Genomic DNA, 13812 nt, shown 5'->3' on the forward strand with positions numbered 1-13812 from the left:
TCAACTGTTAGATCAAAAAAATTAAAACTGAATTCAGTCTAACTCTTGAGTCTTATTTGTAGCTCTGTCACACTTTGGTGGCATCTCAATTCTTGATCAGTTCTTGGGTATGTGCAAGTATTTGCACACGGCACAACACCTGACCTTATATATTGTTTAGGGGGAATTACTTATGCTAAAAACAAACAATTGGCCACGCCCCCCCAATGTAGGAACAAGTGGTATTCTTCATTCAGCAGACTTGGATGGTGAAGAACATTTGGTGCGTCTTGAGTTGAGTTGTTTTATATTTTCTCTTTACAGAAAATTAAAAGGAAATACAAGAAAATTGAAGACAATGTTGGATGAGGCAGGCAGACTGAGAAGTTGGACCTTCATTGCCAGTCTTTTGTTAGATTGTTACACTTCCTTTGCTGTTAAATAACTGTCATTTTAAGGTCGGCAGCAGATACAAACCGACCGGCACTCTCCAGCTGGTGACATACACCCACTGACAGCTTGTAGAACAGATCAGCACTTTCAGAAACTGCTGATATAAAGTAGTAGGAGGTGGCTCTGTCTCTAAAACACAAACACGATGCATTTTGTGTAACGAAGCAACAGAGATGAAGGTCCGGGGCGGACCCCTGCAGTCACTTTTGACCGAGGAACGTGTAAAGAAAGAGCGGAAAAAGGATGAAAGAGTGAGGCAACGGTAAAGAGAATGACGGAGAGTGTTTTTATGGTTGGCAGACCACAGATTGTGTGCCAACTACAGTTGACCTGCTGCAGATAAGGGGAAGAAAGAGGAAGAGAAGGGTGGAATTACCAGTGAATTTACAATGTGAGACGAGAAACAATTCCAGAATGGTAAGGTTAAATCAGCCCTGAGGCTTATTACACAGTTTAGGCCGCTATTAACACAAAGCCACCGCGGCCCTCTTTCACAGGACGTTCTTACTGCTTTGAGAGAAGAGAGCTGAAACGGCAAGAAAACAGGAAGGATGATGGAGAGCGGAGGGTAACGGTTATGCCAGATTCCTGACTCCATTAGCTGCTCTGTGCCACAGTAGCTACCAGATGTTAAATAAAAAATGATGTTGTGTGTTGCACAAAGCACACAGTTTGAAGTCACGCATTAAATCTGTACATGTATGCGTTTGTGCATTCATAAAGATTCGCATCTGGCAAAATGTATTGTTTGCATTACTCAAGAACAGGCAGGAATGGTAGATGTTGAACTATGCATTTAAATCTCACACGCTAAATAACTTTGCTTCATTGCTAAACCGAGACCCTGTGGGCATTTCTAACAAAGCTCCACAGTAATGGATTACATTTAACGGGACGACAATAACCACAAGCACATTACTGTCTGTAAACTGTAAACACACATTAGACTTAAAAGGAATCATCTGTTGGTCTAAAAAAACCCATGAAAGAAATGAAGGCATTTAAACTGGGATACTACAAACTCAAACACACTCATCTTAAACAAGTAAAGTAAAAGTAGACAAATCTGATGATTCTGACAATTTGTAAAACAACTTCTACCTCAGGCTACAACAAGGAACTATTTTCTTGATTTTTGAGGCCCATGTGGACAGAATTGTTTGAATTGTTTTCTCTGCCATAACCACAAAATATGATGTCAAAAATAGATTCATCTTGATAAAAATCTTCTGCTTCTCTTTAATCGGTTAATGTACTCCTCACTGGAACTCTGCCTGGGAAAATGTAAACACGAGCTTGTTTTATCAGATTTTGAGGAGAATCCGGCCGACATTAAGACTATCAGTAGAAATAGACAATCTGGTCTTAAAGCATCAGTGATAAATTAATCAATTGTTTCATAACCACTTAAAAAATCTTTGCTTTTTGAATGATATACTGTATTATGTCAAGGCAGCCTGCTCACATTCCAAAATCGGCAAATACCGATGCACAAGGTACTCTTTAGCAGGTTTCCTGTATCGATGAACCAGGCTTTCAAGTTACTTCAGTGTAACCACTGAGACGCAACAGGCTTTCGACATGGTATAAAGAGCGACAAAGTCTGCTTATGGAGGAGGTGGGGTGGACAGATAGCTCAAACAAACTCGGGACTTTCAGCTGAAACCAAAATATCATTAAGTTTTAAGGTACATACCGTTACAACAGATGAAATTTCAATCAGCAGCTGTGCTATGAGATCAGCTGTATTGACCACTGGTCTGAAGCATAACTGAAGTGCCTGCTTAGGGCCACCATGACCACCTGAGGAACCCCTTTTTAAGATTAAAAACCATCGATGGTTGAAAACATACTAGCTGACATTAGTATGATGTAAACCACATGGCTAAATCTAGTAAAATTGATCATTTGTGTGTTGAATTCACAGTAAGTGTGCACATTATCAAGCATTAGCAATAATCAATAGCTCTGGTAGCACTGAGGCTGTGGGTGGCCCCCAAATCAAATTCTGCTCGGGGCCTCGTCAAGGCTTGGGCCGGCCCTGATATTGATGTTTAAAATGAGTGATGGTGACAGAGAAGGTTAGGAGCAACAAAAAGTTGTCATGTTCAAGTACAGCCGCAGAGCACCCGTTACTGGATGCAAATGGGCTGCAGATGTGTATTTATGCTCGTAACACATGCGGTAAGTGGACAAAACAACTCTGAACTGTATTATTAATGAGGCTTCTGAAAAACAGATGGTACACGGAGCCTTGACGTCATATCCAGCGTATAATGTCGGTAAATTTGACTAAAATACAGGCTTCACTTATCCCATGTGAATGCACTGCAAGAAACACACGGGGGGCATAATTTCTAAAACACATGAGGTCCCCTGGTAATATTCTCATGCAAATACAGCTTTAGGAAAAACATTTTTCCTGTATCTAAGATATTATCCCTGTTGGATTCACTAGATTTTTATAGAAAATTTATGTAAACTGAATATAATAATTGTTAGAATTGGCCCTGCCAAAAAAAATCTGTGAAGTGGATTATGTTGTTCTGCACTGTAGTGTAAAATGTATTTAATGTAGCCAAAATGAAAGAAATATACTGTAGTTTAGTGTGATACTGGAATTACAACTTTTGCATTACCATTAAACAGGATATCTAATAACTGTTTTGCTGCTTCATACAGAACATAGTAATTAAGTGAAATGATAGCTCTGTGCAGTGATGACTGATTTTCTTTCCAAGCCAAATTCAGGTAAGCATAATTAGCGCTCCCTGAGCAGCACACATGTAATTGTAAAGTGTCTTGTGTAGTTTAATACCTACCAGATGCCAAAACAGCAAGGAGAGCTTAGGGATGATGTCTTTCAATTAGGATTTCGCCCCAGAGTCCAGTCAATTATCCACAGAGGTCTGCTGTGCTTTGCTTCTCATAAATTGGCCATGTTTCATAAACTAAAGAAAAGGCTGCTGTGTCCAGGTTCAGCAACAAAAACAAACTTAGGTAAAATAATGGAATTTGTTTGGATAGATTTTGCTGCATTATTGCAAATAAACGAGTCAGAATTAGAGAGGTTTGATCATGGGTTTCCGTCGGAATAATGAATTTGCTGCTCTGACAACAGACAAAACAATTCTGGGTCATGTGATCGGCATCACGCGCGCTGGTTCACTGACGTTTCAGATGATTTTCAAAGGATTCACAAAATACAGATAATTATACAGAAACAAAGAACGGGGCTTTGTGATGCTTTGATCAGACTTACAACTCAAAGGAGCTTTGTTGAAGTTATGGGTTTAGACAGCTTCCAAAATCTTATTTTATATTCCACAACATACGGTGTGATGGGCATGTTTAAAGATTCTGACAGATCATATGTTGAATTGTTTTAAACCAAACACTTCATTTTCTGTTGCTCCCTGAATGGGAATGGAAAGTTATTACGGGAGACAGTGACGCGTTTATTGACTGAAGTTTTTTGAATCTTCGTCAAAACTCAATAAGCAAAAACCTGTCAATTTAGATTTAGAAAGTAGCTGCACATTTCACTGCTTCACTTCAGATATTTTCTTTTATTTGCTATTAACTGATGAGAGATGTCACCTTTATCAATAATTCTTACCCTATTTCTATAACTTGTCTGTGTGGAATATATGAGTGACTGCTTCAAAGACTTTTTATGTACAAATACAATCATTGTCAATAAGTACTGGTTTTGTATTTGCACTTTTACTGCTGCAGCGAAGGTTGTGTGAATATTAGGTTGTGATATTATTGATTCTCTTTACAAGAAGCAGAGCTCTGAATCCTTTTTATTGATCTGTCTAAAGCCGAGCAGCAGAGGTTGATTAACAAGGGAATATCTGACAGAGCACTAGTTTACAGTGCCTTTTTTCAGTTAAGACTCAATGTATGAAAGTTAATGGACCACAGCTCCATCTATCTTATGGTACATAATGGAGTTCCCCAGGGTTCTATACTGGATCTTCTTTTATTTTCTGCTCACAAAAACGATGTAAGCATGTACCTACATAAAATTATCATTATTAAAGGAACTAAACTACATTCCACCTTCACTATTTTTCAGTCTCAACCCTTTCTAGTCAAGCTTGCAGCCAATGCCAGTGTTTGTTAGTGACTCATTCAAATAAGAACCCTGCACAGGGCTTGTCCAGACTGTGAACAGCTAGTTAGCAGCTATGAGTCAGACTAAAGACATTTAAAATAGCCTAAAACCGAACGTCTCCCAGTTATGCTTGGGAGCTGCTGAGCTGGAAGGAGGATAAGATGATCGACTGGTACCTCATGAGATTTTTTTCCACCTCGGCTGAAAAAATAGGAATGACTTGTTGCTGCTAACTAACTAGCTTTGAGCTTAGTGAAACAGGCAGCTTCATAGAGTTGCAACATAAAGTTCTGAAGCAATAAATCTAACTTTATATAACAGAAAAAACAGTTATAAGTGGCTGGAGGAAGATTATAAGCCAAAAACACTGGAATCAGAGCTGCCACACAGTCAGAAGCACAGGAAAATACATAAACACATCACACTGATTTGTCACATGCAAATATTAGAATATGGAAAAATAGATTTGCCATTAAACCACTGCAGAAGGAGAAGGACTGATCAGATGACTTCAGTGAAGCACAACATTCAGTGGACAATTATTTTGCAAAATCTTTTTCTTTCTTCTTTCTTCTTTCTTTCTTTTTTCTTTTTTCTTTTACCTCAGTAGTGTTTTCCTGTTAAAATGTAAATAAAATCAGCTAACCAGTGGATGGAAATGCAGGTATTGTGGGCACTGTTACAAATCGCAGGAAATATATTGAAGCTCTTACCTTTTATCAATTACTTGGCAAATTTGTAAGTATCATGCAGAGTTATTTTCAGCCACTATCTCATATCCCAAGTTGTTGTGACAGACTGGACAGACAGCTTTAATGATTTCTCCTACAGTACAGCCTGTCGAAGAAACTGAAATAAAAGCATTTTGCGACTCTCGCTGAATTAAAAAACATCTGTGCAGCTCATGGTAAATGACTCCACTGATAATTGCCTCAATTATTGCCAATTATATTGAGACAGATTTTGCTTCACGTGTGGATTTCTGTTGGTATACATATTTTTTTTTTATGCTTTTATGCCCACTCTCTGCACTCTTTGTCGTATGAGCTCAAAGCGACTCAAAATAAAATAAATGGAAAGGTTTCAGATTGTGTCCTAGATCGTCTCTACATCATTGCACCTTAGTGCTGTATCATGTGAAGTGCAGCGTCATGCCTAAGGGCTGTTCAGCACTGACTACCTTTGTTATTTGCTTAAGGCTTCACAGACTAGATGCCTTGACAAAACTGAGTCTGCGTGTAATATTCCCTCTATGAATAAACAATTCAGGATCTTGCAGTTGATTGGGAAAAACTGGAGGGGGAGGAAAGTCTCACACTTCACGCTCTACACCCTTATTAAGACTTACAGATAAGTGTGAGGCAGAAATTTAAATATAATATTTTTTTGATTTCAGGAAATTTACATGGTCTCAGTCTCTCTCCTGGGCTTCTCGTGCACCGCAAATGAGACAGCGTATTACCCCCTCGCAGCTTTACATGATCTGCAAAAAAAAAAAAAATAATGAATTGATTCAAACTTCAGCTGAGGGTCTGGTGTGTATTTTAATTGGCTGTTTGCATTCCGGTGCATTTGAAATAAAAAAAAAATGCAGATGGCACAACAACACTGGCCTCGTTCATGGCTAGTTTACCAGAATCCAGGGATTATTTTTATCATTGTGCACAACTAGCTTGATTTGTCACGATTTGATCCCTTTTGATATTCAGAAGTGTGAAGTGTACAGAAAAACAGGGCAGTAATATAACACATATTCTCTCTATGAACTCTAGCATAATTGGAGTATATGCAAGTGTGGGTACAGAAACATTATCATAAATAGAGGAGATCACTAAGTAGACTGCAGATCTCCAGCAGGCCACCCAAGAAGAGTATTTGGATGTAACGCCTTTGCAGTTACCATCATTTACATTGGAAATTGTAATTTAATTAGATACTTTTTCTCAATAACAGTAACGGGCTACAGTTAAATTTATTTTGTAATTTAATTGCATGTAACTAGTTACATAGTTACTCAACACAGTAAGTGTTGTTTCAGGCTCGCAATTGTTGAATACCTGCGGCCAGTTAAGAGGGGTGAGGAGTCAGCATTCGGTACATGTTATATTTAGGTTTTTCAAACAACTATGGCAGAAAAACTAATAAATTGGGCAAACAAGGAGTGTTCCGTTCCGTAACATTATGTGTGTGAATTTCAAGTTGCAAACCTCTTCCTGTTTAAGGGTTACGATAAGAACGTTACATTCAGTGTTAGGCAAGTTATTCAGGACCTGTAATAAGTTACTTTTGTCAAGTACATATGCATATATGTATGTATGCCAGATTATTCAAGTTATTTGGCTGCCCGTACATTATGAATCAATATGTTTTTTTTTTCTCAGTAACTACTAGAAGGTAAGCCTTTAGCCCTGCCTTTGCTGATGAAGGAGGGATGAGGAGTCAGCAGTCATTATAGGTTATATGTAGGTTTTTCAAGGTTTTTCAAAAATTGTGCATCATGGCAAATACAAGACCCTTGAGCAAACAGTCATATGTGCATTAAAAAAATTTAGACTGATAGATCAAGTAGTGTGAGAGATAAGCTACAGACAAGCTCCAGTTTGCTCACATGTTCATGCACACACAGTCAAAAAAGGAGATTTTTTTTTTTCATGCAATGTTTTCCTCATTCAAGATTATCTTCATATAATAGTTATTCATGACACAAATGGATTCTCAGACCCCCAGCTGTTGAGTAGCGGTTAGGTTATTATAGAGAAATCCATTAACATGGACAGCAGAGAAACTGTCCATGAATTTCTCCATGTTCTCTGTGCTTACGCAGACAAATTAAAACTATACTTATACCATACCTTCCCCCCTCAAATACCCTCATGGCAAAATGATTCACATTAAAATAATAATACAGCTTCCTGAGCGGATTACTAAGGACAGAATGGCTAATGGAGGTGTACTATGCATACACAGTTGAAACAGATTTTTGTAGATGGATGGAATCATAAGTATAAACTTAGGAACTTTAGGTATTTTTATATTAATACACCACTCTGCTGTCACACGTCATGGTGACAGCAACACTTCCTGTTGCATTTTCCGGAGTCATCGTGCACTTCAGTGGAACATTTTTGATAAGCAGCATCCAACCCTAATGAGCTTCCTACTGTGACAAAACCCATCTCCTCGAACATCCGAAGCACATTTCCACTTATGTGCTCAACCTAAAGTAGCACAACGGATAGTTGCATCACATCCTGTCCATCAGAACAGTAAATGTCACGTCTTTTATGTTGCCTGAAATCTAAGGCTGATGCTGTGATTTACCTTGTTGGACCCCATTAAGCCACATGTGTTTCCTGAAGTGATTTAGGTGAAGATTATTACTTTTCTTCACATTCTGTCTTTTTCATTCCCATTTCAGTTACTTCCAGTTGCTCACTAGATGAACAGGGTACTTGAAATGAAAATGTCAGTTGATGAAATCCAATGAAAGACATCTCAGGAAAATGAGTTCTGGTCTGCCACTGAGAGTATCACCTGTAAGACCCGGGAGCCCTGGTGGTAATGGTTTTAAATGTGGACATCAGTAATTCTGATGAAATATCGAGGAAAATCACTCCTGACCTCCCACGGTTTCATGAATATCTATATTTCTTCTCTCCGTAGGACACAGAGATTATCAACACAGCCATTCTGACCGGACGCACCGTGGCCATTCCCGTCAAAATGGTCTCTATAGAGATGAATGGAGCCGTCACTGATGTCTCAGCCTTTGTGCAGTGCAAGTCCTCCAATGAAGACATTGTTAAGGTACAGTAAACCTCAGTTCCACAATCTCTGTATCTGGGAGAAGATGCCAATTTAGAAAATGTAATCCCTTTACTCTTCCACTAACATTGGGGAGTGGCCCAGCACCACAGTCACAACATCAGGAAAGCATAAGAAATTCATTTTGAGCTGCTCCATATGTACTCATGATTTGATTCTTCCTTTATGTCTCAGATAAAATCAATGGTTGTTCATAAAACTCAAAAGATAAATCAATATGGTTACGAGGGAGCGGTAAAAGCTCTGGTATATGCTTTTTGCTTGTCAAACAGACACCTTGTTCACATAGTTCTGCCTCACCTGATGTGCTGCGGTGCAAAGTCAACCACCTCTTGTTGTTCACTTCAGCGCGATGGCTGCAGGCAGATGTAACACCGCTGTCCCAGGATGCAGGGAACAATCACCGCTCACGCTCACAGGGAATCCAAGCTGAGAGTACGCTATCAAGTCTCGTTTGTTGATTAAATAAATTAAAGTGGGATCACAACAACTTGCAGAGCACATTAGAGGCTGTGATTACGCCGTTATTATTTTCTCCAGTCAATTACGATCATAATAGATTGCACTATAGGCAGATTGCATAATTGTATAGGCAGCACAGTGAAGTGTTGCAGTGCCGTTTTGCACTGTTGATCAAATTAAAAGTGATGGCGTAAGGACAGATGTGACCTTAGATGAAGTAAACAGGATATACTGTGTATCATTATGTTAAAATATACAAAAATCACAAACAATCTTGTCAGGTTTTTCTGTTATGCATCACATTATGATACAATATAACCTTTTTCCAAAACAAAAAACAATTTCCAAAAACAGATTTATAAAATGGGTTATGGGTTGAGAAGATCGTTTCAGTGTGAGTTTCAGAGTTTTGGAGATACTAGATGCACAATCTACCGGAACTACTTTCTTTCTGAGAAAATAGTTCCAACATGAAACAAGGTCTGTTTTCTTGACGAACCAGGTCATGATTTCTAGAAAGAGACATTAATGTTAAATTTTTCAAATGCATTTTTTGGCACTTTGAGCTCCATTTAGTGTTTGTATATTTGAGAGAAGGCAGACATCGATACATCCCTTATCTCCAAAACTGAGTAACTGTTAAGATGGCTTAACTAGGAAAAATGTGTATTTTTGATTTGGAGGTAAATTGTCCCTTTAGTCGTATTAAGGTAAAGCTTTGAAAATCACCTGAATATGATCTGACCAAAAATACCATTCTGTGAGAAAAAAAGGAGTGAAACATAAATTACAACAGAAACTCTAACAAATGTTTATTACTCATTTAAGTCCAAAGATCCAGAAGTCCAAAAATTCAAGACTCATCTGTGCTTGAGAGATGTTTTTTTTTAATCATACCCCGGTATATTCTTTTGCTTTCTAAAATAATAATTGAAATCAACATCACTATGTTTGTATACTTGTATCCAAGGCAGCATAGATTGGCACTAATGCATATAAATGTTGGCGCTGACTAACATATAAAATGAAATTATGTAAATATAATTTAAAATAGGACTTTTATATTACTTTCAAGATATTGAATTGGCACTAATCAACATAATTGTTGGCAACGATAAAGATAAACTCAAGTTAGCTGTCGTTAGCTGTCAGTAAAACTTTTTCTTTATTACAGAGATACTGCAAAAAACAAACTCTTTCAAATGTTACCAAGTAATTTCTACTTCAAAAGCAGTTGCATTCATAAAATGTAGTAGTATATCTTATTTATCTGTCAATCCTTGCACCAAGATAATTTAGTGAACAAGTAAACAAGTCAGTCAAATTTAAATTAAATAACTTAAATGAAACATGACCTACGAGCCTTTTAATTTCATGCATTTTGTTTTATTAATTTTATCTGATAAAAAGTCTTATTATTATTGTTTGTTTATCAAGTGGCCCCTGGCCTCCTGTCAGAATTTCCTTTTGCACGTTCAAAGTGCTGAACTCAATGTCTCATGTGAAACAGAGCTTCTAGTTGATTGCACTGAACCCTTTGTGCGGACATCAAACAAGAAGGCCTGTTATTTTTTAACACGGGAGCGATGGGAAATTGTGTTGTCATGGATTTCAGTATATTTTGATATTTTCCCCTACTTGGATTTCTTTGGACTTTTGTTATAACGTATATATTTATAGAGACTAAAAGAGTTGAAAGAGGTTCTGGTGCAGATTTTGTGAGGTTATGTTGTATAATGTCTGCCCTAAAAAAAAAAACAATTCAAAGCTGACAAGTTTGCACTGAACAAAGTACCTAAAAAGCACCACGTCTCAAGCAGTACCTTGGTTTCCGGCAGGTGCACTGGGTGTATAACAGAGGTGTAATCTCAGTTTGTGAGCTCATTGTCTTCATGATCAGATGAAGGAAATGAAGTCACACCCAAACTGAAAATGCACTTAATTTCATGTGCACAGCTGAATGAAATTGAAAATATCTGGTTTGAGATCATGTATTTGTTTGAGCCATTTGCTTTTGTTCTTCACTTTGTTTTGTGAGATAAAGAACTGCAATTAGTAATATTTCTCAAAGGTGTGTGTAACATGCGTCCAAACAAGTTTTCATCAGTTTCTTCGGCATTCACTCGGTGTTGGACAAACGCGTTTGTTGCAGAAAGGGTGAAAATGGCAGCATGATGAAGGAGGATGTTGATTGTGCTTTGTTTCTGCTGTCTTCCACCCACTTTTTAATTACCTGGAGTCTGACGCTAACTGTCCAAGCACGTGTTTTGTGAACAAAGTGTAAGAAATCTCAGGTTTTTCTATGTGAACATACACAGAAAATTGTTTTACGAGGATATGAGGCCATTTATTTATCATTTACAACAAAGCTGTATAAGAGTTCCCTCCTTGATTGATTGATTTTAACTGGTTGAAGAGGTAAATAAAAATATCGAACAAACTATTTAAGCAGTCTCACAGCCTGAGGGAAGAAGCTGCTCTACATTCTCGTAGTATGGCAGCAGATACTTTTGCATCTCCCTTCTGATGGCGGCAGGGTTAACAGGCTGTGGCTGCGGTGGGTATTATCTTTTAGTATCCTCTGGGCTCTGCAGGCACCTCATCTCACCAGCATCACTGATGCTCAGTAAATGGCTACCGGTGATGTTCCTGGCAGTTTAAATGACCTGCTGTAGAGTTTTTCTGCCCTGGGCCGTGCGCATCCCATCCCATGTTTATGATGTTTCCAGTCAGGATGCTTTCTATCGCTCCTCTGTAGAAGTTGACAAGAACATGGCCACGGGAATTTTACCCTCCGAACTTTCCTTTTCATTTGGACGTGGGGTGCGTATCTTTGCCTCCGTTCTCAACGATCAACTCCTTGGTTTTGCTAACTCTGTGCACCACTCTGCCAGACTGTTGAGTCCCTCTCATTGTTGTTTGAGTATGAATTCACAACAACAGAGTTTTCTCCATGCTGGGAGCTCCGTTCATGGGTGTACAGTGTGAACAGAGGGGGGGCTGAGCACACAGCCCTGGGGAGCTCCAGTGTTGAGCACTAAAGTGGAGGAGGTGAGACCACCGATCAGAACTGTCTGGGGTCTGTTTGTGAGGACTATTCATGGACTATTGTGCAGGAGACTGAGCTGAATACTGAGCTGAAATCAGCAGACAGCATGCCGATGTAGGTGTTGTTTTCCTCGGGGTGAGTGAAGATTGAGTGGAGGTCAGTGGAGACGATATTCTCTGTGGATCTCTTGGTTCTAAATGAAAACTGGTGAGGGTCCAGGCCGGCTGGGATACTGCACTTTATGTTTTTAACTTACTTCCCTGGATAAAGATTGATTTAACTAGGAAATACAGTGTTTCCTCTAGGATTTTTTTCAGCAGCGGGGGCAGGCGTTCCGTTTCTCTTCTTAGAGAAATATTTCAATAAACTCATCTGAAAAATGCAGTCAGTTGTTACATAATGGTGTGTAGATATTAACGTTAGCCTAATACTATCAATTAGTTTACTCACGTTAGCGACACTGAGTTGGCACCGGGCCAAATTAACTTAAACTACTGATAACGTTAGCTGGTCATCAACATATTGTAAACGTCTGTTTAACTTGTAAAATCTATGTCGAGTTATATCAAGCTAATAACTTACGTCTACCTCTTCTCCGGCCGGTAATTCGCTGCTTTATTGTTTATTTGTAATTCGGGAATTTGCTCCTCTGACTCTGCCCTGTCGCCTAGGTGCTTGACGTGCTTGACGACCGCGCCCCCCAAACAACGCTAGCATCATGCAAATGAGCACGCGCAAGTATATTTCCATACTGAGCAAGTTAGTTATCTGCAGTTTACCTTAGTGCTCGCAAGTACCCGACAGGAGTCTGTTTTGAAGGTGGAGAGATGCGGCGGTGGTGTATTTGCGTCAACAATAAAAAAAAAAAAAAAAAGAAAGAAATTGAATGTAGAGGAAACACTGGAATAGTTTATATTTTATCCAGAGGGGGCAAAAGTGCATGCATTCTTTATTCAAGTAGAATAAAATGTCTTTTTCTTTTTTTGTTACTTCTTTTACATCATATTTCACCCTGTCATGCCTGTTTCATCTTTTTACATCCTTTTCTGTTTTGTTACATCTTTATATGTCTTTTTGTCTTATGTCTTTTTTTCATTTTGTTACATCTTGTTACATTTTTTACGTAATTTATTGTCTTTTTCATTTTGTTACATCTTGGTACATTTTTTACGTAATTTATCGTCTTTTTCATCTTGTTACATCATTTTCTGTTGTGTTACCTCTTTGTATGTCTTTTTTGTCTCGTTACGTATTTTTTCATTTTGCTGAATCTCGTCTTTTTTGTCTTGTCACATCTTTTATAACTGTTGCTTCCTTTTTTCACTTGTTAAGTCTGTCATGAGTGATTTAATAGATATGCTAAGGAGTCATCTTTTCTATGTGTTATTGTCCCATTTGAAAGGTGATGCACTATGACAAAAAATCAAAATAATCAATAATCCCCCTCAAATGCATTGGAACTAAAGTAACAAGCCTGTGTTGAAAATCTGAGGAGTAGAAAGTACAGATATTTGTGTTAAAATAGAGGGAGTAATGGTAAAAAGAGAAATGAATACTCAAGTAAAGTACAGATACCTGAAATATCTGCCTAAGTACATTAACGAAATGTTTGTACTTAGTTACTTCCCACCTCTGACTTTATCTTGTACCTCCTCCTCTGAATACAGTAACGTCAGTGTGTGAATGCACTGCACTCGGTGGGAAACAGCCATCAGGGATCAGACGTGACTTTCAGTTCAATCAGCCTCAACTTGTCAGGATTGTGAACTGCCTCCCAATAACAGAAATATTTCAATTTGACCGCATTAACTTCTTATATTTGAAGAACACCGAATCCCATCGAGAGGCATTTTGCTCATTGAATAATAAAACTATCATATCAAGTCAGACTGATGAAATCTTTTTTTGGTGGTTTAGCAGC

At 38.3% G+C, this 13812-nt stretch overlaps 1 protein-coding gene across 2 annotated transcripts in view; it reads left to right on the forward strand.

Annotated features, from left to right (window-relative positions):
* The window catches only part of tmem132e (transmembrane protein 132E), a 519725-nt gene that overhangs the window by 449127 nt on the left and 56786 nt on the right, over positions 1-13812 (forward strand). For both annotated transcript variants that reach the window (XM_084730028.1, XM_084730027.1), the window contains exon 5: positions 8219-8362. In XM_084730028.1, the coding sequence (XP_084586154.1) occupies positions 8219-8362 (144 nt within the window). The remainder of the gene's footprint in view (positions 1-8218; positions 8363-13812) is intronic.

This window comes from Lutjanus erythropterus, chromosome 11 (genome assembly GCF_056507025.1).
Source record: "Lutjanus erythropterus isolate fLutEry1 chromosome 11, fLutEry1.hap2, whole genome shotgun sequence".
Lineage (NCBI taxonomy): Eukaryota > Metazoa > Chordata > Actinopteri > Lutjaniformes > Lutjanidae > Lutjanus > Lutjanus erythropterus.